General features: G+C 37.0%; 5 protein-coding genes across 13 annotated transcripts; 2 read left to right on the top strand and 3 right to left on the bottom strand.

Annotated features, from left to right (window-relative positions):
• The first annotated feature begins 422 nt into the window (after nucleotides 1-422).
• Nucleotides 423-3,207, top strand: mi (cyclin E-interacting protein minus). 2 transcript variants are annotated; one of them, XM_018504811.1, is made up of 5 exons: nucleotides 423-567; nucleotides 892-1,645; nucleotides 1,726-2,004; nucleotides 2,091-2,625; nucleotides 2,705-3,177. In XM_018504811.1, the coding sequence occupies exons 2-5, from the start codon at nucleotides 903-905 to the stop codon at nucleotides 2,927-2,929; spliced, it is 1,782 nt and encodes a 593-aa protein (XP_018360313.1). In that variant the 5' UTR covers nucleotides 423-567; nucleotides 892-902; the 3' UTR covers nucleotides 2,930-3,177. The 2 variants fall into 2 exon arrangements, with proteins under 2 accessions (XP_018360313.1, XP_018360314.1); XM_018504812.1 differs by lacking the exon at nucleotides 423-567 and having other exon boundaries at nucleotides 865-1,645; nucleotides 2,705-3,207.
• Nucleotides 3,204-12,710, bottom strand: tacc (transforming acidic coiled-coil protein). Of its 4 annotated transcripts, XM_018504806.1 has the most exons (7): nucleotides 12,086-12,710; nucleotides 10,850-11,003; nucleotides 4,853-6,506; nucleotides 4,473-4,774; nucleotides 4,137-4,366; nucleotides 3,714-4,025; nucleotides 3,204-3,619 (listed from the first exon to the last, which is right to left on the bottom strand). In XM_018504806.1, the coding sequence occupies exons 2-7, from the start codon at nucleotides 10,955-10,957 to the stop codon at nucleotides 3,424-3,426; spliced, it is 2,802 nt and encodes a 933-aa protein (XP_018360308.1). In that variant the 5' UTR covers nucleotides 10,958-11,003; nucleotides 12,086-12,710; the 3' UTR covers nucleotides 3,204-3,423. The 4 variants fall into 4 exon arrangements, with proteins under 4 accessions (XP_018360308.1, XP_018360309.1, XP_018360312.1 ...); XM_018504807.1 differs by lacking the exons at nucleotides 10,850-11,003; nucleotides 12,086-12,710 and adding an exon at nucleotides 9,024-9,200; XM_018504810.1 differs by lacking the exons at nucleotides 10,850-11,003; nucleotides 12,086-12,710 and adding an exon at nucleotides 7,610-7,950.
• A 495-nt stretch (nucleotides 12,711-13,205) lies between these two features.
• Nucleotides 13,206-17,092, bottom strand: CycE (cyclin E). Its single transcript, XM_018504813.1, has 3 exons — nucleotides 16,052-17,092; nucleotides 14,978-15,587; nucleotides 13,206-14,805 (listed from the first exon to the last, which is right to left on the bottom strand). The coding sequence occupies exons 1-3, from the start codon at nucleotides 16,063-16,065 to the stop codon at nucleotides 14,059-14,061; spliced, it is 1,371 nt and encodes a 456-aa protein (XP_018360315.1). The 5' UTR covers nucleotides 16,066-17,092; the 3' UTR covers nucleotides 13,206-14,058.
• A 1,634-nt stretch (nucleotides 17,093-18,726) lies between these two features.
• lft (Limb expression 1 family member lowfat) lies at nucleotides 18,727-21,394 on the top strand. The gene is made up of 4 exons (XM_018504814.1): nucleotides 18,727-19,318; nucleotides 19,723-19,905; nucleotides 20,030-20,376; nucleotides 20,446-21,394. The coding sequence occupies exons 2-4, from the start codon at nucleotides 19,749-19,751 to the stop codon at nucleotides 20,848-20,850; spliced, it is 909 nt and encodes a 302-aa protein (XP_018360316.1). The 5' UTR covers nucleotides 18,727-19,318; nucleotides 19,723-19,748; the 3' UTR covers nucleotides 20,851-21,394.
• Nucleotides 20,315-23,224, bottom strand: ClpP (Caseinolytic protease proteolytic subunit). 5 transcript variants are annotated; one of them, XM_018504816.1, is made up of 6 exons: nucleotides 23,081-23,224; nucleotides 22,805-22,964; nucleotides 22,557-22,691; nucleotides 22,086-22,476; nucleotides 21,834-22,019; nucleotides 20,315-20,387 (listed from the first exon to the last, which is right to left on the bottom strand). In XM_018504816.1, the coding sequence occupies exons 2-5, from the start codon at nucleotides 22,838-22,840 to the stop codon at nucleotides 21,874-21,876; spliced, it is 708 nt and encodes a 235-aa protein (XP_018360318.1). In that variant the 5' UTR covers nucleotides 22,841-22,964; nucleotides 23,081-23,224; the 3' UTR covers nucleotides 20,315-20,387; nucleotides 21,834-21,873. The 5 variants fall into 5 exon arrangements, with proteins under 5 accessions (XP_018360318.1, XP_018360317.1, XP_018360321.1 ...); XM_018504815.1 differs by lacking the exon at nucleotides 20,315-20,387 and adding an exon at nucleotides 21,498-21,647; XM_018504819.1 differs by lacking the exon at nucleotides 20,315-20,387 and adding an exon at nucleotides 21,498-21,647 and having other exon boundaries at nucleotides 22,086-22,425.
• Nucleotides 23,225-23,293: the final 69 nt, after the last annotated feature.

Here is a 23,293-nt window from a genome sequence, read left to right as displayed (position 1 = left end):
ATTGGTTGATATCACACGCTCTACCAATAGGAGAGCGCAAAACGCCATTAATCCAACCCAGGTTGGTGCAAACCCGGTCGGGCCGAAAACGCTATAAATCGAATACGCTATATATATGACCTCTGCTACACGGCACGCTTAATCGAGTTTAATAACATCCGTAGTTATGAAATTGGCCAATCATAGCTTTTCTTCGGGAGAATGGAATGATTGTGATTGGCCAGTTTCATAACTACAGATGTTATTAAACTCGATTAAGGGTGCCGTGTAAATGTAGTCTTATGTTGTTATTAAAGATAAGGTTATTAAATTGATCATTACATTCTATCGAGTGTATGGGGTGGGGGGACAGTACGCACAGTAGATTATCGTGATTCGCGAGGATTCGAAAAACAAATAACTTGGCCTACAGGCCCTACAGCCTATACAGTTAGTGTGTAAAGTGCGTTATCGAACGGGGTTTTTCTGTCGTCTCGTGACCGAAAAGTAATATTTTGTGCCACAGAAGAAACAGACGTATGTGAAGAAAGAGGGACGCAAATCTTTCGGCTGTCGTTATCCTGGAATGTAAGTATATATGCTATATGTACTCGATTTTACATACATTATATATATATATATATATATAAAACGCATATCATGACGCACCGAATGTGGCGTTTTGCTCCATTACCATCAGATACGCGTTTAAATTCGTATCATATGTACTTTTATATCTTTATATAATGAAACATTATCATTAGAATAGTTAATAGTATTGGGATTGGATAAAATGTACACAAAGAATACATTGCCAACAATTGAAGCAGCATTTGAGCATGTTTTTAAAAAATTTGACAAGTGTTGCATATTGTTAAGTAATTGCAGTGTATAACTTTTCTGAATTTTTAGATAAAAAACATATGGATTGCTGTTTTACCAATCAATATGAGAATTCTCAAATTAGAGAGACATTCCCAAATGTCTCTAGTCCAGAAATGTTCGATAGTGATACCGAAAGTGATAGATATAACAAAAATGTTGAGGCATTAACCGACGACAATAGTACATTGGTAGTGATTCCTCCTCAAGAACCTACTCAGGCTGAATTGATTGTAAAATCAGATAGTTATATGCTGGTTAGAATTAATAAGTTTTTGAGTGGTGTCCCACCTCCGCCAAGACATACAACATGCCAAAGCGATTGTTCTGATTTTCTACGACACATTTATGAAAATCGTCAATTGTTTTATATTGGATGCCCATTATCCAATGGAAATTCAGAAACTACGGAAAACACAAAGCTCCAGCAGCAGAGATCCAAAGAAACTAACAATAAGAATATTTCGTATCAATGTGCAAAAGGTACTCCAAGGAATTTGACTAATGCTTTTGACGCTTGTGATTTGTCAGCTGATAGTGCCAAAGATACAAAATTAGACATAAACAATAGTAGTTGCGATAATTTTAATGTACAATACAATGTTCCTAAGGAGGTAAACAATCCAGTTAATATGATTAAAGAAACAGTTAAAGTTCTACCAGGCGTAGACAAGTCAGATTTATTTCAGGAGCATTCTCCTCTTCTTTATCATACGATTGGTGAAGAAGAGGCTAAAACTTTAACATGGCCTCAGGCTTATTCTCACAAATTCCATGACATATAGTGAGTTCAATTTATTATAGCTTTTAATTTACCATAAAGTATAATTCTATTTTTAATGCTACTTTTTTTTGAAATTTCAGTTATAACAGAAGCAGAACTGTAGAGGAGTTTGAGAATTTAACAGTTAAATTGTGTGAAAGATACATAGGAGCTGAGACACAATCTACTTGTAACATATGGTTTTCCAAACAACCACCGGGAAGTGCGAGGAAGCGAAGTTTATTGATGAAACACAGAAATGGTCAAAGTCCAGAGAAGAGATTGACGCATTTAACCAGAAGACGTAGGACTTTCTGTAGCGCTAATTTGAAAGGATTGGGACTGATCACTGATAAAAGGCAATTAATGATACCAATTAAGTATGTATCTTGTTAAAAAAAAATATGACAAAACTGATAGAGTATAATTATATATATATATATATTTTTTTTTTTTTATAATACAGGAAACTTACACATAAAAAAGGAAAAAGTCCTAGAAATAAAAGTCTACGTGGTAAAAGTCCAAGAGGTAAGAGTCCTCGAGGTAAAAGTCCAAGAAGTTCAGCAAAGAAGAAAGTAGTTCGGAGACTAATGCTAGATGAGTCAAGTCCATGTAAATCCAAATTAGAAACTTCGAAACGTGCATTGTTTCAAAGTCCCCCATCAGATCATGCTGGTCCTAGCAAATTATTAAGAGAGAGTACAAATAGTACGGATACTAAAAAAATTAAACGCGTTTTATTTTCATCACCAAAAAAGAATGAATCTGAAGATGCGAAACAAATTTCTTCAAGAGAAGAAAGTAGAAAAAGAAAATGTGAGGAAGAATTGCAAGGACCACGATTGAAATGGGCAAAAAGCTTATCGTTTGATTGCATGCACGAAATAAGAAATACGTCAAAGGTTATATGGGATAGGCATTCGTCGAGCAGTATTCTTTCGAAAAATGAAACGTCTGTCAATCAACGAAAGAACGAACTAAGCGATACTCATAGAAAGGTTTGTATCGTTAATTTTCGTTTGTTTGTTTTAATACGCTATATACTTTGATAGACATAATTTTCTTGTTTATTTCTAGAAATTACTTTGGGCAGTTGCGGAGGCCCTACGAAGCAAAGGCATTGGCATGAGTCATCCAAAATTTAAACAATATGCTGCAAATTTGGCACGCACAATCAAAAAATTTATGCCTGATCTTGAAAATAGAAATATTCCACGAAAACCTGGAAGTACAAGCGATCGTATGTTAAAACTAGCCAAGCATCACGTACTGTTTCTTATCGATACTAGGCCAATAAATTGACAGTACTCATTAGTACAATTAGTAAAATTCAGGAAGTTGTATGAAAGATTTAATTTTTCGCAAACACAGGACATTATTAAAATGACCAAATATATGGGTGCTTATACCTTTAGCCGACGCGTGTTTACACTATAATTTTTATATAACTTAATAATGCAAGATAAAATGTGTTACGGTAATGAGGTAAGATTAAAAAATAGGGATGTGTATATTGTTACACCCAAATATAGGGTATTGAACATTTTTTATCGCATAAATAAAAATGTGTTTTTAATATAAGCACAGTTTTATTAGCTTTAAAATAGTTATATTTCACAACTTATAAATAATTAATAAAAGGCGTTTTTCTGAAGTAAAACGCAATTTGCAATAACTTTACGAGTTAATGCACGTATACATACATCAATCGTATCTAACATATATTTGTATTTAAGATAGTGAAGGACAAGTAAAAAAATAAAGACTAATCACGCCACAACCGCGATACCTTGTTTTCATTCCGAGTTTCCGTGACCGACCCTGGCGATAACTTCGTCTAAGATTTTCGCGAGTTCTTTATTTTCCTTAGATTTCTGTTCCACGAGTTCGGCGAGCGAATTGCTTTTAAGTTCTGCTTTCCTTATCATTGCATGCAATTTGACTGTTTCCGCCTCATTCTGTTTTCGTATTCCATCCAATTCCAAATTAGCCCTAAAATATAATAATACGATATTATAATATATCACGATGTCTATTATTTCGAGAAATATTGTATGACATATATATGTCTATATCAATAGTGTACTTTTCTAGTTGAGCCATTGCATGTTCCTTGAGTTGATCGTATCGTGTTTCCAATGTTTTTATGGTTTCTACGTTCTCCTGGATACTTTCTTTTAGTACAGTTTCATTATTTTTATATACTGATACAACTCCTTTAAGTCTTTCGTATTTTTGGTGTACATCGTTGAATGCTGCTTCCGTATTAGTTAGATGATGGTTTGCTGCTTGCAATTCTTCTTGTAATTTTATTTTGTCTTGTTCGAAGCTTGTACGATCTCTTTCTCGTTCTGTGAGTAATCTGCTAATCGATTTTTCGTATTCTTCCACAACAACTCTACATCAATTGTTTTCATATTTAATTTAATTTAATTTAAATTAATTTATTTTGAGTGTAAATTACTTATTTAATTAATCTAAATGGATTTATTTTGAATAAATTACTTACGTCATTTGGGTTTTGGTTTTTATTTCTTGTGACATTTGTGCCTGTAGTTTATTAATTTTTTCCTGAAAGGTTGCTTTCTGTCTTTCCAATTCTGCTTCGTGCTCCTTTTTCTGTTTCTCCAATTCTTCTTCCAATTGTAGTACCGTCGTTCTTACAAGTTCAAGTTCTTTACTCATATTTATATGATCAATAAGTGGTGCGTCTGATTTAGGCCCTTCTACTGGCTGCTCCTGAACAAATTTTGCTTTTAATGCTTGTCTCATGATCAAAACTTAATATGAGGTGGGTATTTCACATGGTAGTAATTAAAGATACAGATAGTAGTTTTTCACTTACATTTTTTTCTTGAACTTCCTCTGACTTTTGCACCGTTGCATTAGGAAGAGGACTATAAAAAAGCAGCCTGTCTATAGCTGCTATGGCAGGATTACGTTTTGGTGTACCAACATCAGGAAGTGGCGATTCATTTTTGCCATTTTTCTCTTCGTTTATTGTTTGGGCATTTCCTTGAGGCAACATGCTGGTATTCGATACCAATGGGTCAAACTTAACATACAAAGATTCGGTTCTAAGGCGATTTGTATGATTAGGATTACTTCGTGCTAACAAAAAATCAAATGTCGAGGGATCTTGGAAAACTGAAAAAACAATAGTATTCATATGTAATTAATAAATCTCAATAATAAAATTATGAAAAAAAGCTTTTAATAACTTACATTCAGGTGTTGCACTGACAAATTGATCTGTCTCTTCCGTAAATTCAAGTGAAGGATTAAGTAGCTCATTAGTAACTTTTTCCACTGTAGATTTTAATTCTTCGAAATGTCCATTAATCAACGACAATGTAGTACTTTGTCTTTGAGGTTTAAATTCCTTGTATTGTTCTTCATCTGGTGCAAAGTTTATATCTATCTCTTGTAAAGTAAGTGTACGATCGAGAATTTCAATAGATGTGTCTTTTTTACTATCACTCGTCGCAGGTGCACTTTCCACGATACATTTTTCCTTTTCTATAATTACAGTTTCTGATGAATTATTTTGTTTTTCTATAACATGGGTCTCATTACATATGGCAATTTCTTCTTCAGATAATTTCTGTACTTCATTCAATACTACGCTATTTTCTACCTCTAAATCTGTTTTATCAACACTCGTCTGTAAATTTTCTTCAACTTCCGATGTTCTTGGTTCTATAATACTGGTGTTATTTGGTAATAGTATGTTATCTTCCTTATCTGGTACAATACCATTATCTAATTCAGGCAACTCTTGCTCCTTGATAATTTCGTTCGTTTCAGTTTGAGTAATAGAATTATTTACAATTACTTGCGATGATACGCACAATTTTTGATCAAGATTGTCGGAAGGTGACAATACTGTTAACGTATCCTGTTTAAATTTTGATAAAGTCTGTATACTCGTTTTTTCCGTTTTACTATTATCAGTACGTTTTAATGATGAAGGTACATTGGATATACTAGATAACGAAAGATCCGCATATTGCGCTAACGAGGATATGGACGGAACAGAAATTTCGGTAGGACACGACTGTGGATCTTCTAGGAATAGTGTTTCGGTATTGCAATCGTTTTTTACTGTCTGTTTTTCATTAAGAGCGATCACATCAAAAGTTGTATTATTGGATGAATCAGTAGTTGTTATATTCAACTGATTATTATTCACATTACTTGTTGGCAGTGAATCCTTTACAAGATTACTTACAATGTTGCACGTTTCAATCTCACTTACTGTAGCACTTTCCTGTAACGGAATATGCTTGTTAATTGATTCTTTTACTTGTAGTACGTATTCTTCCGCAGGAGGATATGAAGTCACAAACTGTGAATCTTGAACGGGAAGTGTGTTATTAGACGATCCCAAAATATGCGTTTGATTCAAAGGCGTTGTCTTGCATAATCGAGGACTTGTCTCAATCACTTGCGTTTCATTATCGGCGTTGTCCAACAAATCCTCGTTAAGGGAACAATCTCTTGTAGGAAACGGTACCTCGTCTATGGCCGATGTAAACGTCTGATCTTGACTGAGATCCTGACTGTCGTGTTCACTTCCTAAATGGATGTCTGCACACGCGAGGATCAAATCCTCTACACCGGGTATGTTGGAGTTCACATATGATATGTCCGCTACATTATCAGGAGTTTGAGGTGTCGAATCGGTACATATGCCGCTACTACTCTTGATACTGAGAGTGCTGCTGAGGCTATGGAAACTGCTGGCTGACGAAAGACTCTCCGGAACCAAGCAGAGGTTTTCCGTGACTGATCCTACATCGACAAACTCGCGAACAAAATGAACCTTGACCTCATGCTCTGCTGTCTTTGGGAGAGTCAAGGGAGTATCGTTGCCGCTCTGAAAATAAAAAAATGCGTTAAGATATTTTACGAGAATATCGTATCTCTTTCTTTTCTTCAAATTTAAATGAAGCGTCCATCGAACACATAATGGGCGATTTATGAGAATTCTTTAATGTATAACAGAAATGTTTCATGTCCATCAGACATCTTTTAATGAAAAAACTTTCTTCGCGATTTTTACTTGTCGCAAAGATTTATGAACAATCGCGTCAATCTATGCCAAGGAAAGTTTGACAGAAAACGCCTTCAAAAGCGTATACGACGCAATATACCATCAGCGTGGGCGAAGGAGACGTTCTTGGGCTTGTGGCACGATGCAAAAGTTTATGGATATACTCCATATTACGCCAGTCGCAACCAATCTGTAATCTGCGAAATATCAACGCTTACTGACTACTTCGCTTAAGTCAGCTGACAGTCCGAGATCTGACGATTTTCATAAAAGAAATTGCGTAATCGCTTCACGCCTCGCTCAGGCTAATTATAAGACATTGAGAGAGAAAGGCTTTAGCAGTGCCAGTTCCGCTCGCTTTTGCGAGACGACAACTACGGAAATATTTGTCTCAATAACACTACAGTTGCTCTATACCGAGCAAAAAGATGCTAAAAATCGTGGACATTTGTTAACTTGTAGCAAAGTGTGCATCGATATAACGATATCGATTTAAGGCGTGTGTGATAGTTCAATACAGAAGAACAGTCACCACAAAAAAAAAATTAGAAGACTATACAAGAATGTCTTCCCAAAAAAATCGTAATAGTGAAGTGAAGAAATGTAATCGATGCATAGATTCGCTAGAGAGAACATTCGCTCAATTACTATTCCGCATTAGCTGTATATTCATAATTAAATTTAATACTATACATACTATTGTGAAAATAGGTAGGAAGGATATTGTTTTTTCTTTGTATTTTATAATGAGAAAAACAACGAACGTTCTAACTCTCTCTGATTGAGAAATAATATTTCCAAACACGCGATTATATTTCACGCGATAATTAACCAACTCATTGTCGGTTTCTGCACGCATTATAAAATGATGAGACGTTAAAGAGAAATAATAATTAAATGCTTTATTAAACGCATGACAAAATTACCTTTAAAAGAAGATTCCCCATGATTTTTCGAAGAATCTCCACTTTTAACTGTCATTAACGTACAACGTGATCCCATATTTACACGCGGGTTCAAAGAACCCTGTGATAAGACGATTTCACTTTCCCTTCTATGTTTTTACCCTTTACGCGATTTTATCCTCTACCAAACAAATATACCATGCACGAATAATTTTGAAATTAATACAAATAATAATCTTCGTTATTCCGAACTTTTTTCTATGTTTTCGACACAATGCACAGTATTCGATCTGTTTTTATATTCTATTTCTTAACCGAATATCAATATTTTTTATGATCTTTCTTTCTTGTTCGGGCATGACTCATTATAAAACATAGCACAACTAATCATTATCCTTGAAAAAACAAATATTTACTAACATTATTTATTTTCAGAAAATAGAAAACGGGGATTGCACATCATTATATAGAACGTAAAAACAACACGAATCTAATTTTCTGGAAAGGAAATAAAAAATATCAAGTACAACGTAAAAAAATGATAATTTAATTTATTACAAGACACGAGTGTTTTGCGATCCTTATTCGGAGATCCTTGTTCGGCGTGCTATTGACATCATCGAGATTGCAACGCAACCGTCGGAATGACTCATTCTCACTTGACCGCGCTGACAGAGACTTCATCACTATCTCAGGGTGTGTCTCTCTCATCTCTCTGAGATAAGCAACTCTCTCTCTAGTTCTTAATGTGTATTTAAACGCGGCACTTGACACTTTAATGCGAGCGATGATGTTTCTAAATTTAGGTAAAACGCACAGAATATACGTAAGAAGAAATTGCACGAGGAGGCACACGTAATTCTTATCGCATTTATATTGCGTTATACTGAGCTGAACACTGACCCTTTGGGGGGTTTTTTTTTGGGGGGGGGACAATTTGAAAAACATCAATTAACAGAGAAATATTATCCAATGATTATACCGATGATAAAAAATAATTACATATATAAAAAAATCATAGAGAGGTAAATTTATGTAATCTGTATAAAGTCAATTGATAGAAGAGAGAGTGCTCCATTAAAAGAGCGATCATTAAAAAAATAAGCAAAAGAGAACGAGTGACAAAATAACAACAAATGTCAATCGAGTCTCTTTCCTAATCGATCGAAGTACGACACCTATCGTTGTGACATATTTTTGAGGTCACGCATTGGAATATACGATGCGAAGATATTCTTATCTTCTTATATTGGACGTTCGTTCCAAGGAAAAAGAAAAAAGGAAGATATTCCGCGCGAAAGAGGACCCAAAATTAGGGCCTGGTGACGGGAGATGAATAGCAGATATCTTTAGTCGAAATTCTAATATTAGCCCGGCGCGTTCCTAGTCGATACTCCAGACGTCCACCACCACCACCACTACTACTAGTACCTACCGCTACTACTACCACAAACGGTACTGCCACCGTAATCGTCAGATTGACACACTCGGCAGCATGACGCATGTACATTGTACATGCATGTGCACGCGCGAGACGAGACGAGACGAGGCGAGGCGAGGCGAGGCGAGGCGAGAAGTCGTCCTCAAGAGGAAAAGACTGAGGGAAAGGATAAGACAACAAGGAATCGCCTCACCTTTTACAAACTAAATAAGAAATCCTCGACGTCAAGGAGAGTGCTTCACACGACGTTGTCGCGCGTCAACCGGACCTTCTGCAAAAGCTGCACCGCGGATAACATCGCCTCCACCATGCCACGATGATGCGTACTAACACTAGCTGCACCGAGCCATACCGTCCAGCCGCGCACACGCCGTACGGACATTATACCGCAAAGATCACCAACTATGGAAGTGGTGGGAACAGGATTCTCGACCATCGAGCCGCGTAAGAGTCGCACAACCGATCGGTGTGGCGCTATCTGGAGCGATGGGAACACACTTGGTAACGGAGCGTCGCGAGATAAGAGAGCCACAAGCCATATCATTCCACTCCAGGCGAAACGTCCAAGAGGAAGGACATCGGTACGAGGAGTTGCGGTTGGTTGCGGTGAGACGATTCGTCATTCGATGAAAATGAAAAGATCTTTTACATCGCCAATCAATATCTGTAATATAGCCGCAATGTTAACGCATGTGCGTTAATACATAAATAATTACGATATTCGTGTTTGCCCATATAATCGTTATTCACATACTCGTGACGCAGAATTAAAGATACTGGACAACGAGAGATAAAGTATTGCCCTGCGCCGTAAATAATTCGATTTATATCACATGATGTAGAGAAACATGAAAATCTATCAAATGAAAATTAGTACAGAGGAAATGGAGAAATTTAATAATTTTAAAAAGAAATGATTGAAATATTTTTGATGAAGAAATTATTGAATATTCATATTCAAGCCTGTTTATATTACAAGATTTCACCCACAACTCCTAATTCTCAATTAATTCATTTCTTTAATTTCTTAATCCATTTCGATTTCAAAGTATGATATTTCAGTAATCTTTCTGTAGCGGATGTATTGGAAGATTCAGCACTAAAACTCGAATCGAAACGAACAAATCCGCGTTCTTTATGCGTGTCAAAGAAATGATCCCGCGTGGCGGGAAGCAAAACTTATTTTTGTTTCAAGGTACTTCTGGAGATACGAAGTTTATTTATAGAAATACATTCTCTCTGACTGTCAGCCGCGTAAACGGAGAAGGAAGCGCGAAGAAGGATTTACAAAGAGAACATGCGAACGATAAGAGCGGGCGGTGCATCGATCGTTGTCGTTTCCTGAAAGCGTACTATTAATCTTACGCAAACGAACGTGGGAAAAGTATCGTCTCGTGAAAGTGCATATATTCCCACCACGCTTTTCTTATTGTCGGAATAATTCTTTCTTCTTAAGCAAATAAAATCTGAGTGCGAGCGTGGCGTAGCAGGCAGCGCATGAGTCTGCTATACCAGAGATCCCGGGTTCGATCCCAGGCAGAACCGAAAAATGTTTTCGAACGCTCGTAGCTCCTCTCGGAAGGCAATGGCAAACCACCGAGAGTATCCTTGCCATGAGCACTTCTCTAATAAATAGTCGTTCGGAACCGACGTTAAACTGTAGGTCCCATATGACTGTGTACAACCAGCGCGCGCACCACAGACATATGAGAGAAAAGTCATCACGCTCGGTCGCGAGCAATAGGACTGAGAAGAGAAGCAAATAAAAAAAATAAAGAAAAACAGTGCAAAAATGATGATAAAATATTTGATAACAGTACCTTTCGTCGAGAAGGATGATGAATTGGTGAAGAATTGTGGAGAGTCGCGGTTGTTTCTATTAGTTCGATTCTTGTGCCTTCGCGAACAGATCCTCTTGGGCTCGACATATTCTCAGGCTCTCTCTTCAATGCAACGAATATTTATTTTGATTTCCTAGTGCGAAATATCGTAGATAATGCCATTTTTATTTTAATCAAAAATACATTTGAAAAAAATACACACACATACACAAGAATATTTAAATGTTTTCTTATATATATATGTATATATATATATATATATTGTTCCTATTATAGTAAATAGACGAAGACAGTATATGGAATATGTTATACATATATTTTTATTAAATTTACTTAAAAAAAATGTGATAATATTAATTTTTTTAATGAAAAAAACCTAATTCTTTTTCAAGTTTTCAAAAAAATTATTATTTGCGATGTTGATCAATCTCTGATTAACTTTGTCAACATTATTTCTTTAAGAGTAATATACGAATAAATGTATTAAATGAATTAGTAGAGTTATATTTAACATATCGAAAAAAGTTAAGAACAAATTATATAGAGACTTTGGCTACGTTTACACCGTGCATTTAGGCCGCGGCCTATACAATAGATGTCCTTGCTTATCCTGTAAGTTAAACAAAAACAAAAACACCTACCATATAGGTCGCGGACTAAGAGCACGGTGTAAACGTAGCCAATTGCTGGATTCACATTGCATCCGATTTGCATCCAATCAGAAAACAGGATTCCGATGGATTTTGTTTCGTATCATCGGAATTCTGTTTTCTGGTGAGTTGAAGAGCGTCCTACGACGCAAATCGGATGCAGGGTGAATCCAGCAAATGTCATGAGCGATTTTACCGGTTGATTGTGTCCATTTCTAATTTCTACCAATATCAATAGCAAGTTAAACCGAGGTTAAAATTAATCTACATTGGTGAAAATAAATATTAACGGAGAATTAAGTTAATCGGAGTCGAAATTATCACTCTATGATTTCGAGAATACAATGAGACGACACTGTTTTACACGCCGGGTCTACAATGAGTCAGTAGTCTTACAAGTTGGCTGCTGGCCAATTTTCTACCGATTCACCGGCTCAGTGTAGACCTAGACTTGGAAATTTCGTTAATAGAATTAAGAGTCCTCCGTTCTTCTCTACCCTTCCAAAAAAGTAGTTTATCGTGAAAGATCACATGCAAAAAAGAATGAAGATTTGACTTTACTTACAGGAAATTGAAACACGCGAGGTCGGCAAAGCTCTTGTACTTTTGCTCTCTAGACTTACTTGGAGAGAGAACAAAGAAAGTTCTCTTCACACGCAGAAGCGTGTTTACACTGGTACTTCTGTCACTTGAGGTCACCGGCACGCCGCACAAGCGATAGCAAGCGACAGTGGCGAATGTGGCAATAGCACATAACACCGGCAATACGGAATCCGACAAACACCTCGGCCACGTAGATTCCTAGTGTACGCATTCAACTTTCACACCACCGCGTCAACCAGTTCCGTCCAGTTACAACTGTTACAAATCTGCACAAGTCTGCGACGCGAGCAAGCTGCAGCAAGCGAGCAAATTCGTTGCGCGTTTCACGATCCTTTGACTAACGGCTGTAAGCAAGCCGTTTGATAAACTTGAATGCGAATGCAGTGACGAATCAGAATGCACCGTTGCGTTTAACTAGCCGACACACTGCGGCACCACTTGTAACAGTTCGGGTTTCCGTCTCAATCGGTAAGGTAGTACTATCGAACGTGATCGAACGCTCCGCGATACTAATCGATCATCGTTCAAGTTGAATTTGAAATCAAATTCGCATGCGGATCCGCGTTCCCGCCAGTCGCGTCTGTTGCGCGCCGCGCACCGGTATCGATCAATAGCGCTATCATGTTCATTTCCACTTGTATGTCTGTAGATTAATTTTAATCTCAATTTCACTTACTTTTTATCCTTTTCCGATTCTAAAAGTTAGAAATAAAAAATAAAGAATAAGGAGTAAATTGAGCCGAGATTAAAATTAATCTACATTGCTAAAAATGGACATTAGTTGTGCTTAACTGAATTCTCTCTTTGACTCGTTGGGGCATCTAAATTTATTATTTAAATTAAGGAATATACAGAAAGAGGTAGATGATCGTTCGAGCCAAAGATTGTTTTATCCACTGTAAATCCGTGATCCTTTGCGAAACGTACTTTGTATTTTCTCACACAATTATATCGCTACGATGAATTCATTTTGTTATTAAATGACTGAAATAATTTGAATAAATAAATTTTTTTACAATAATGTAAGTTTGCAAAATATTTATTGTCAAACTCATTATACAAATATGTATAAACCACCACGTTATTACATGTCAGGCAGTGCAAATTCACCACAAAATTTTAATGCTTACTCATTAAAGGTTATTAGTCTTTTTTTTTAATTTTAATTAATCGTGATACTTAATCCTTGCACTCATCCCTCACCATTCATTCTCAATTTAAGGATATAAAGATATTGTTTTTAATAGACTTTCATAATATACATAATAAAAAACGCATTCATCCGGCCAGGTAACGCACCGCCGTAATACATTGTATTACGATAAAGCGAGTTGTATAAAAGAATACTATTCACAATGCTCTCTTTCGAAAAACAGGTAAACATTATTTAAGGACACTTGTTGTAAGGCATTAGTATTTCTCTTCTTACATTCACAAAGTTTATAAAGTAGCAAAGACAAGACGAGTCTAATCTATTAATGTAAGACTAAAATTTTATTGTATTGAGCACAATCACAGAAAGCAGTCATATGGCTGCTATTTAAAATGGATTGGTAAGTGTGCTTTCAGAGGCATTTATAAACAATGCAAAGCCATAAAGCACACTTTTTCAAGTGTCTCTCTGTAATAAAATAAGTGATGTTGAATTAATTGTGCTATTTTATAATCATTTGAAAAATGCTTGATATCTTGTACCGAATCTTATTGCTATTTCGAAAGTGCAATCGTTCAGTACCATAAAGATGCGATTAGGAAGCATCGTATTATTTACAATAACGTGTCAATATAGCATTTGCCCAAATCTGCACGTACTTTTTTCGAAATAACTCATGTTTCTATCTGAATTATCGTACTGTAATTCGCGACTGTATGATAAATACATATAACACAATTTACCATATATAATGTATATGCGAAGAGGTTGTAAATATTTAGTTATGTATAAGGATGTAATTGTGGTGTAGGACATGTTGATAACGGAGAACTTTTTTGATTACTAGACGGCGGAGTTAAAAGGCCACTCTCGTTTGGGCTTTGTCTACCAGGTTCAACATTTGTATCCGAATCGTTCACATAACCATTCGGGATTTCTCCAGCTAATCGTTGCTGCGCCTTTTCCAACATATTCAAATCGACCACGTGAGTCTGTATGCGATGCGATTCGTCTACAACAATATTAGGTACAGTGGCCTTCAATCCGGATCCAGAGTGTGATTCTACAAGTGTAATCGTAGATCTTAAAAGAGACTGGGAGTCCTCTTCCGCGACGGTAGTAGCAAATGCCGTAAGCCATTTGACACAAGGAGCAAGCTGTTCCCATGACAATCGGGATACTCTTAATGCACATTCTCTTCCTTGAGTATGATAAATTGCTGCTGCAGCTATGTGACTGTATGGAAACTTTAAACAACCTTCGTCCAAAGTCGCCAGATCTAATAACTGAGCTGCTTGAGAATATTGCAATCCACCATACTGTGGATATATGAAAGTGTTTGGTTTGGATGAGTCGCCTGATTCAATCTGCATGTAAATATTGAGCCATCCTGGAGCAGTTATCGGGGACAGATTCCATCCAAGTCCTTTCAAGATCATTAACTCTTTTCCCAAAATTTCTTCTTCTGTACAGGCTCCATCGGTGACATATGCAAATTCCGCGATTTTAGGTGGATATATTTCTTCAACCTGCAAAATTATTTTTCGTTTTTAAATTTTTAATTTGTCTTGTATTACATTGATATTTTGAGATTGCAAAAATAAAAAAGTAAAAATAAAATTTTATTTACTCCTTTTTCTCAACTATCATGTATGTATACATAATTGTAAATAAAAAAAACAAGTAACAAAATTTACAAACCTTAGAAGCAATAAAAAGACAAGTTATCCCTATAAGTTGCAACTGGTTTTTAGGTACGTCGTGATGAATAGACAGATATCTGTCTATGTAGTCCATAGCGAGATAATAAGTCTCTCTATGTAATTTATACACCTCACAGACCTCAATCAACCAATCTAATAAAATGGCTCTCATCCGTGGCTGTAATGTTGGATGCCTCTGGAACATTTCTGGATCCCTTTGAATTAAAGTTTTCTGATCCCCAAGGCACATGAGAGACCATACTTGGGAGCCATCGGCCCATGGTAGAGACGGCAGCGGACTAGGTCTAATGGATGTGCTATTGGAGGCTGAAGGCGTTAAGAAACAAGTTGCACTTCTTAATTCAGACCATGTAGCAGGCTCTTGCTGTTCTTTCAACGGAGATGTCTGATGTTGGGGAGTACATGCAGCATCTACTGATGGCGTGGTATTACAAGATTCCGTGTATGAGACATGAGACAGCGTAGGTACTTTACTAGGTGGATATATGTTTTCTGAATCTTCTGAGAGTTCCGTTGTACGTCTCTTGCGTTTCAAAGACTGGGCTCTGCCTCCTTGCAAATAAGTTTGTGCCTTCTTTTCCTGCAAACTAAATACACAGAGGAAAGATTCAGTTCTCTCTATGCAACGTTCTTCCCCATATCATCTACTTCTATCAATTCAATTTATATAAAACAGACAATGTAAATAAATCTTCTAAGATATTATTTTTTGTGACAAAATACAAAAAGTTAAATAGTTGTCAAATAATTTATGGAGCTAATATAGTGTTAATTTGCAGATTTACAATGCAAATAAAGCTATCTAAACGGCTAAAAGATAACAAACTTTTATTATTACATCGCTGAGGGAAAGCTGCTAAAATCTCAGGAAGGAAAGTAACTAAAGGAAAAAGGTTATAGGCGTGAAGTTTAAGTATAGACAGAAAAAATGTATTTTTAATCGAGCAATGGATAGGCACTGAATCGGTTTCATTGTAAACTAAATGATTTGGAGGTCACGAAAGAGAGATATATCTGAATTTTAACATGAAATGAAATATCGATCACTCACCTGCTCTGTGGCATTTTGTCGCCGGATTGCCAACACGTAAGGAAAATATTTGCAGTCGGAAAAAATTGTTTCCAAGTGTATACGATAACGGAAACTCTTGGAACGAGCGTGCGATGAATTTTTTCAATCCAGGCGCAATAATTTTCTTGGGAAAATGACGAAAAGTGAAGGAGCGCGCGAAGCCTACACGCACCCGATCGCCATAATGCACGTTCTCTTAGCCGTCTTTGATTCACCGTATCGACTTACGATTTTCGTTCGGAGTCGATTTCGGTAGTCGGAAAATTCATTAATCTCGCCTCTGAGCTATTTTGCAGCGTATGCGAGTCGCGAATCGACGATATTCCGAGAAAAATAGAGGACGTGGATCTGGAAGCGCGGGAGAGCAGCGCGCGAAACGACGACCAACCCCTGTACGCCCCGTAACGCCCTCTATATGCGCCACATAACCTCAAAGGGGCAAATTTTGGAAATATTGATTTGGTAATTTCACGCACGACGCAGTCACGATACTTCGACTCCTGGATCTTTCTTCCTTTCGCGCGACAGTTTTGATTTATCTGTCGACCGAAAGGCGACTCCACGATAAGCGTCCTTCCGCAAGTAAGGTATAGCTGGGTCCAGCGAAATCAGGCCAAATTATCGTCGCTTAGTGCTTATTAGTGCAGCGATCGACGTCAATTAACGCAGGCTCCTAGGATGCAAGGTTCTAGGGATGGAACGCAAGTCCAGAGAGTTTCGTGAACCATAAACGAAGTCGCAGCTACGCGTCGCGTACGCGTCTCCTCGGCTGATTGCCGCTCTCGTCACGCGGATATCACCCTGGTTTGCACTGGCTTCGCCGTCGGAACGGAGCAAACGTGAACACCCTCGCGTGTCGATTAACTTATTATGTTAATTTGTTCGCTCGAGGCAGATGACGGAAGACGCGAACGCGTTTCTTCCGTGACGCGAAACGGAGCGAACTCAGCGAACTAGCGCCTGCAAATTGGCCGAATTGGCGTTTCGCGGGAACGCCGCGCCGTCCCGACAGCCGAACTGCCGAAGCGATGGGCGCCACGCCGCGCTGTGCCATCCTCGTCACCGATTGGCCGAGGCGCGCGGCACAGCTGGCGCTCAGCTGATCCGCCGTACGCACACCTACTCGCGTGCAAGTCGCGGCGGCCGGCGCAAGTGTGTGCTCGTGTGCACCAACACGCACGACGATTGCATCGCGGACACCGCGCGGGAAATGTGCGCGCGTAAATCGCCATACATAAATCGACGCAGCGCGGGCTTTTCCTACTTCCGTAGGTCGCAGGCATAAGTAGGCAAATGAGAAACTTGTGTCTTGCCAACGCGCCATTAGTGTCGCATTACCTGCCTGCGCGATATTCCACTGCGCCTCGAGAATATCGAGGTGGTTTTCACTCTTTTTCCGCACAAATTCATCAAATTATTATGTGCCTACGACATCAATAATGTATACCTCACGTGTTATGCGATCAACAGTGTAGAAAAAATGAAAGATATCTTTCTTTTTAAGTAAATACGCAATAATTGAATGTCTATAAAATAGTGAGATATTTCAAAAGCATTCAAAATTAAATACACAGAATACAAACGAATAGTAACATATTACGCCGATATTATAATTTTCCGCTCAATAATATAAATGTAATAATATAAAATAACACGTGTATGTACAATGTTATAATATTGACGGTAAGATTACGTGTCGGATTGTGTTTTGCAGAATGTTAATTATGTACTTAATTGGTTTCAGTATGTGTATGCATGCGTATATTGTATCGTATCATGATTTCAAGATTCCAACTCCAATTATATATATATATATATTCAGAAATTATCTTGTCTTTCGTAGATTGACACAGATGTATAAATTGAAAGAACTATTTGTAAGGAGAAATACGTCTGTTATAAACAAAGTCATAATTTATTCGCGAAAGTAACACTTTCTCCTTATCATTTATTACAATTCGTCAAGATGCGTCAGCAAATTTATTATCTATTATTCCTGAACGTCTTAAATTATTTATTAATCCTTAAGACAAGACATTTTTGAATTTAGCGCGCTGTGATGTCTGCTGTTTTACCTACAGGTGCTTTAGATTTTCAAACAACGATCGCGATACGGCGCACTTGTGATTGAGTCGTCTCGCGAGAAATCTAGTCGTCTAGATTTCAAGTTGTTCAAGTTGCTCCAAGTTGCTCCGATAATGCGCTTGGAACGTACACACACACGCACACACACGCGCGCGCGCGCGCGCGACACACACACACATAAGTCTTACATTAGTATGCGTATATAATCTACACGCATCTATATATGTATTACACGGAGAATAGCGGAGAAACCGATGATGAGAGAAGCGGAACAAGATAGAATTGACATGACTTTTCGCAATTTTACTTCCAGGAGAATATTTTCTTCTTCTTCTTCTTCTTGTATTGAGCAAGCAATAACACGTCTGACGCAACATACGTGCGATGGTTAATTAAAACATTTAATTTAAAGCAGTAAAGATACATGTCATGTTATTGTCTCTGAGATTGCATGTTATTTTCTCATACTCTTTACATTTCTTAATAGTAAGTAAATAATAAAATAAAAATATTTTTTACAGACACTTTTTCTATAATAGCTCGCATATGAAAATCGCGTATGAAAAGCTTTATCACTATTTGATGAACGAAAGAAATTCTTGACACGATGCGAATGAATTGATGCGTTGCGTAAAAAAAAAGTAAAGAAAAATATAACACAGCTAGAAAATCTTGAGTTTATGACAAAGGGAAACTGGATGAAATTGACAATCAACTGACAAAGAAGGAAATCTGGGGAATTGAATGAATGGAGGTCGGATGGCACGGGGCGGCCATGCGAGTTGCACGGCCCTGGTTTTCTGGAAATCGTCAGCGATCCGGAGTCCGGGGCCATTAAACGCGTTATATGAGTGTCTTGCAATTTGATCCTGCGGCGCTCACAGCTCAGAGTGCTCAGTCAGCTCAGTTCGGTCAGGTTCGGTGGACGCGGATGGTGCAGGGTGCAGTGCCCTGATCGGATTGGATTGGAGAGTAATTTACGCGAATTCCTGGGCATCCGGGTCTTTGTCCGGTCCGGCCAGACCTCCTGGGTTCCTTTCCACGCCCGATGCCACCGTTGTCTCTCCGCTCCCGTTGTCGCGCAGCATCCGACACACACTCGTCGACGGTCGACGGTCATCACGGTGTGCGCGAACACAGCATTGTCTTGTCGATTTTTCGGTGAGTAAATCAGGGTAAACGAGACGTATTGTGTCAACGCGTGGTCGTGATCGTCACTGCGATCGTTAATTCGTGAATATCGTGATCGACGGCGCGAACGCTGACCTAATCTCGACCGTGAGTGCGATAGTGCGATAAGTGCGAGTGTCAACGGTGGACGGTGTTGGTGAATTCGTAAAAGAACAAAATCTTGTTTTCTCTCATTAATCACGAATTCGTATGTAGCTTGATTCACACACACACGCTCCATTTATTATAAATCTTGAAATAGTTTCTACGCTCTTGTGCACGCAACACTGAGTAATATTGTATGAAATATCAAAAATTCTGAGGGCACTTTACTATGTTTACTATTGTGATTTGGAGATTAGAAAAAACATTAAAGAGATGCTATATTTTTGCAGAGTAAATAAATGCAAGTTTTTGAGTAATGCAGGGCATGATGCCAGTTAAGACAAAATCACGTGTTACTGAAAATATGGGGGTCACAGGTGGACTGGTAGATGCCCGTGCCAAGCAAGTTTTAAGAGAGGCTGTAGATGCAGTTGTTAATAGCTTTGCAAAACATAGTCAAGGTTATGGCAGAGGTATATTATAAAGAAATCTTTCTTATTATTAGCTTAATTTTATTAATTGTTTGACTACTTATAATTTTGTATACTTTTGTATATATGTATATATATTTACATTTTTTTTCTTATATATATACAGTAAATGTCGTAGAAGCATTGCAAGAATTTTGGCAGATGAAACAAGCTAGAGGAACAGAATTGAGAAATGGTGCATTAGTTATTTATGAATCTGTTCCTGGTGCCAATCCACCTTACGTTTGTTATGTAACACTTCCTGGAGGATCGTGTTTTGGGAGTTTTCAAAATTGTCCCACAAAGGCGGAAGCACGTAGATCGGCTGCAAAAATCGCACTAATGAATTCTGTATTCAATGAACATCCATCGCGAAAGATTACTGATGATTTTATTGAAAAAGCTGTCGCAGAGGCAAGGGCTAGTTTTGCCAAACCTTCAGCAACATCCAACGGAGTTGGTAGCCAAGCACAAGTAAATAAAATAAGAAAAGTTATTTATTACATTAAATTAGGAACGATCTTTAAATGCATATGCTTTCAGGGAAGTGGTGATGAGAAAGAAGATCCAAACACAGGTATAGGTGCGTTTCGTTTTATGTTGGAATGCAATCGTGGAAGAACAATGTTGGAATTTCAAGAGTTAATGACAGTCTTCCAATTGCTTCATTGGAATGGCTCTTTAAAAGCCATGAGAGAGAGGCAGTGCAGCAGGCAGGAAGTAGTCGCGCATTATAGTCATCGGGCATTAGACGACGATATGCGTAGCCAAATGGCATTAGACTGGGTTGCTAGAGAACACGAAAGTGGTGGTGGGATCGTGGCAATGGAATTGGCCTTAGCCGAACGTGAACTTGAAACTGCGCGATTAGCGGGACGAGAACTTAGATTTCCAAAAGAAAAGAAAGATATACTAATGCTCGCACATGCGCAGGTTTGTCCGCAGTGAATTCTAATGTGAACGTCACTAAAATAAATAATGTACAAGACTGGTCTTTTGCAAGGAATAAGTTTGCAAGGAAAAAAAAAATAGTTTTTTTTTTAAGATTTTAAAAGACCGTTTTACTTAATTCTTTCTAGGGCTTAACTTTATGGCAACGAAAACAACTTTCGTCCTTTTTATAGAGCTTTTTTTTTATAAAGCATTTCTGGTGATAATAGATCTTAAATGGGATATTTTGATTATATAGAAATACTAAGTATACATAAATATCATCATTAAGCATTATAAAGATATACTGTGTGCACACAATATAGAACACTCGCATTTTTATATATTACATTTTACTTGTATGTGTATATATTTTGGGACGCAAGGCTTTGTCTTCCATTATCTATATTTCGTAAGATGTCTGCTTAATCATCAGAGTACAATTCAATAAGATCGACAAATATAATTTCGCAATGTATTTGGAATTGAAAAAGGGTATGAAATGTGTGTGTGCGCGCGCGCACGCGTGTGATATTCACAATATAACTATAAATTATAAATTAACAGCATTTTTAAGATAAAATTTTAAGATAACAATCATACAAACGGCAAATATATATATATATATATGTAATTAATTTTTATGATTTATAAGAATTCTGGGAATATAAATTTTATAAATAACTTGCATTATGAGATATAAACAAAAACAAACTATTAGTATACCATGATATCCATTGGGTGAAAAGGTTTTTTACCTAATATTTTGCAAGTTGGACACTTGCTTTTATATCACGCTTGTTTGAAGATATACTCTGAAGAAATACATCATTTTAATATTCATTCATATTGCTGTTATAAATTAGTATGTTTATTATATGCCAATTTGAAAGTGAATATATCATTTTCAGTTGAATAGGATACAATTTATAATTGTTTTATAAATAGTTTATTATTATTAAATAATGATACATCTTTTTAATGAATTTATTACAACATACCAATAAAATGGAACCCATGTATCCTTCCTATTCAGTAGCACTAAGGTTTTTTTGATACATTATCCGTTTTCTCCATTGCTGTCTCTGCAGTTTCTTCTTGCATAGGATGGGCCAATACTTTATCTATAATTCCAAACTCTTTAGCTTGTGTTGGGCTCATAAAATTGTCTCTCTCCATACTCTTTGCTGCAATATGATTTTTATAAAAGAAAATTAATATGGTAAAGCCTAGATATGATATGGCAGGCATACCTATTTCTTCTAAATTCTGTCCAGTATGTTTCACATACAGTTCATTGATCTGTTGTTTCAGTTTAAGGATTTCTGTAGCTTGTATCTGAATATCTGTAGCTTGTCCTTGTACACCTCCTGATGGTTGATGTATCATGATTCTAGCGTTTGGTAAAGAATGACGCATACCTTTGGTTCCAGCTGCTAAAAGTAGACTTGCCATAGAACACGCTTGACCCACACACCATGTAGAAATAGGTGGAAGAACATATTGCATAGTGTCATATATTCCAAGTCCTGCTGTTACACTCCCACCAGGTGAATTAATATATAAGTGAATTGGATTTTTACTGCTTTCCGACTGAAGAAAAAGAAGTTGAGCAATTACTGCAGAAGCTACAACATCTGTGACCTATAAAGATGATTGACTTTATTTCTATAAAATTATAAATTAATGTGTAAATATAATAATAAAAAAATTGTGCATCTTACTGGACCCATAAGACAAATAATCCTTTCTTTCAGGAGACGCGAATAAATGTCATATGCACGTTCACCACGTCCACTTTGTTCCACTACAATTGGAACAAAGTTTAAATATCTACTGCTTACTTTACGTCCATAAGTCTGTTAAAGAAAGAAAAAAGAAAGCTAAATTAATTTGTCAATTTTCACAAAGAGATTATTTCAAAAGAATCAATTTTACGTTGGATATATTTTTATATTTATAAAATACTCACCGTGATCTGTAGTAACCCATGTATTTTTTGCAACATTATGACAGAATATGGTAGCACAATAATTATTTAGAAAGAAATGTTTTCCAATAAGATAATTCACGTAATGAGATATGGGGGCAATTACAATATCTCTGAGTAAAGACAAAAATGACTTATTACGCTATAAAAAATATAAAATCTTCATGTCAAATATAACCTATATTCCAAACATACACCAGTAGAGGTACTAAATAAATTCTAAGAGATTTTCGTTACGAGATCGTTAGGAGAACGTACAAAAGTGTAAGAGAAAAAACTCTTTCATGCCTATTAATTATCTTCTTCTTGTTATCAGATATGAATTACTTTTTGTTTCGTACAGGTTATGTGTTTTACATTTCTCAAAATACGCTCTTCTTCTCTCACTCTCTCTCTCTCTCATTCGCATCAGAAAAAATCTGAGAAGTGAGGAGGATCACTCAAACTAAAGCCGGCGGCACACGATGCTTG

This window comes from Trachymyrmex cornetzi, unplaced genomic scaffold (genome assembly GCF_001594075.2).
Source record: "Trachymyrmex cornetzi isolate Tcor2-1 unplaced genomic scaffold, Tcor1.1 scaffold182, whole genome shotgun sequence".
NCBI classification, from domain to species: Eukaryota; Metazoa; Arthropoda; class Insecta; order Hymenoptera; family Formicidae; genus Trachymyrmex; species Trachymyrmex cornetzi.
Note: the sequence above shows the minus strand (reverse complement) of the source record. Positions and strands in the feature narration are given on the sequence as shown.

Excerpts from the sequence above, each read along its gene's own strand:
- CycE (XM_018504813.1), bottom strand. Across the intron at positions 14,806-14,977 it reads GTCTTTTTATTGCTTCTAAG|GTTGAAGAAATATATCCACC; the intron begins GTTTGTAAATTT and ends ATAATTTTGCAG.
- lft (XM_018504814.1), top strand. The coding sequence starts at position 19,749 with ATGCAGGGCATGATGCCAGTTAAGACAAAATCACGTGTTACTGAAAAT. Across the intron at positions 19,906-20,029 it reads TAGTCAAGGTTATGGCAGAG|TAAATGTCGTAGAAGCATTG; the intron begins GTATATTATAAA and ends ATATATATACAG. Across the intron at positions 20,377-20,445 it reads GAGTTGGTAGCCAAGCACAA|GGAAGTGGTGATGAGAAAGA; the intron begins GTAAATAAAATA and ends ATATGCTTTCAG.
- ClpP (XM_018504816.1), bottom strand. The coding sequence starts at position 22,840 with ATGTTGCAAAAAATACATGGGTTACTACAGATCACG. Across the intron at positions 22,692-22,804 it reads ATGGGTTACTACAGATCACG|ACTTATGGACGTAAAGTAAG; the intron begins GTGAGTATTTTA and ends TTTCTTTAACAG. Across the intron at positions 22,477-22,556 it reads TTATTTGTCTTATGGGTCCA|GTCACAGATGTTGTAGCTTC; the intron begins GTAAGATGCACA and ends TCATCTTTATAG.
- mi (XM_018504812.1), top strand. The coding sequence starts at position 903 with ATGGATTGCTGTTTTACCAATCAATATGAGAATTCTCAAATTAGAGAG. Across the intron at positions 1,646-1,725 it reads CACAAATTCCATGACATATA|TTATAACAGAAGCAGAACTG; the intron begins GTGAGTTCAATT and ends TTGAAATTTCAG. Across the intron at positions 2,005-2,090 it reads CAATTAATGATACCAATTAA|GAAACTTACACATAAAAAAG; the intron begins GTATGTATCTTG and ends TTTATAATACAG.
- tacc (XM_018504806.1), bottom strand. The coding sequence starts at position 10,957 with ATGTCGAGCCCAAGAGGATCTGTTCGCGAAGGCACAAGAATCGAACTA. Across the intron at positions 4,775-4,852 it reads TGTCAGTGCAACACCTGAAT|TTTTCCAAGATCCCTCGACA; the intron begins GTAAGTTATTAA and ends TTGTTTTTTCAG. Across the intron at positions 4,026-4,136 it reads AAAACCAAAACCCAAATGAC|AGTTGTTGTGGAAGAATACG; the intron begins GTAAGTAATTTA and ends CAATTGATGTAG.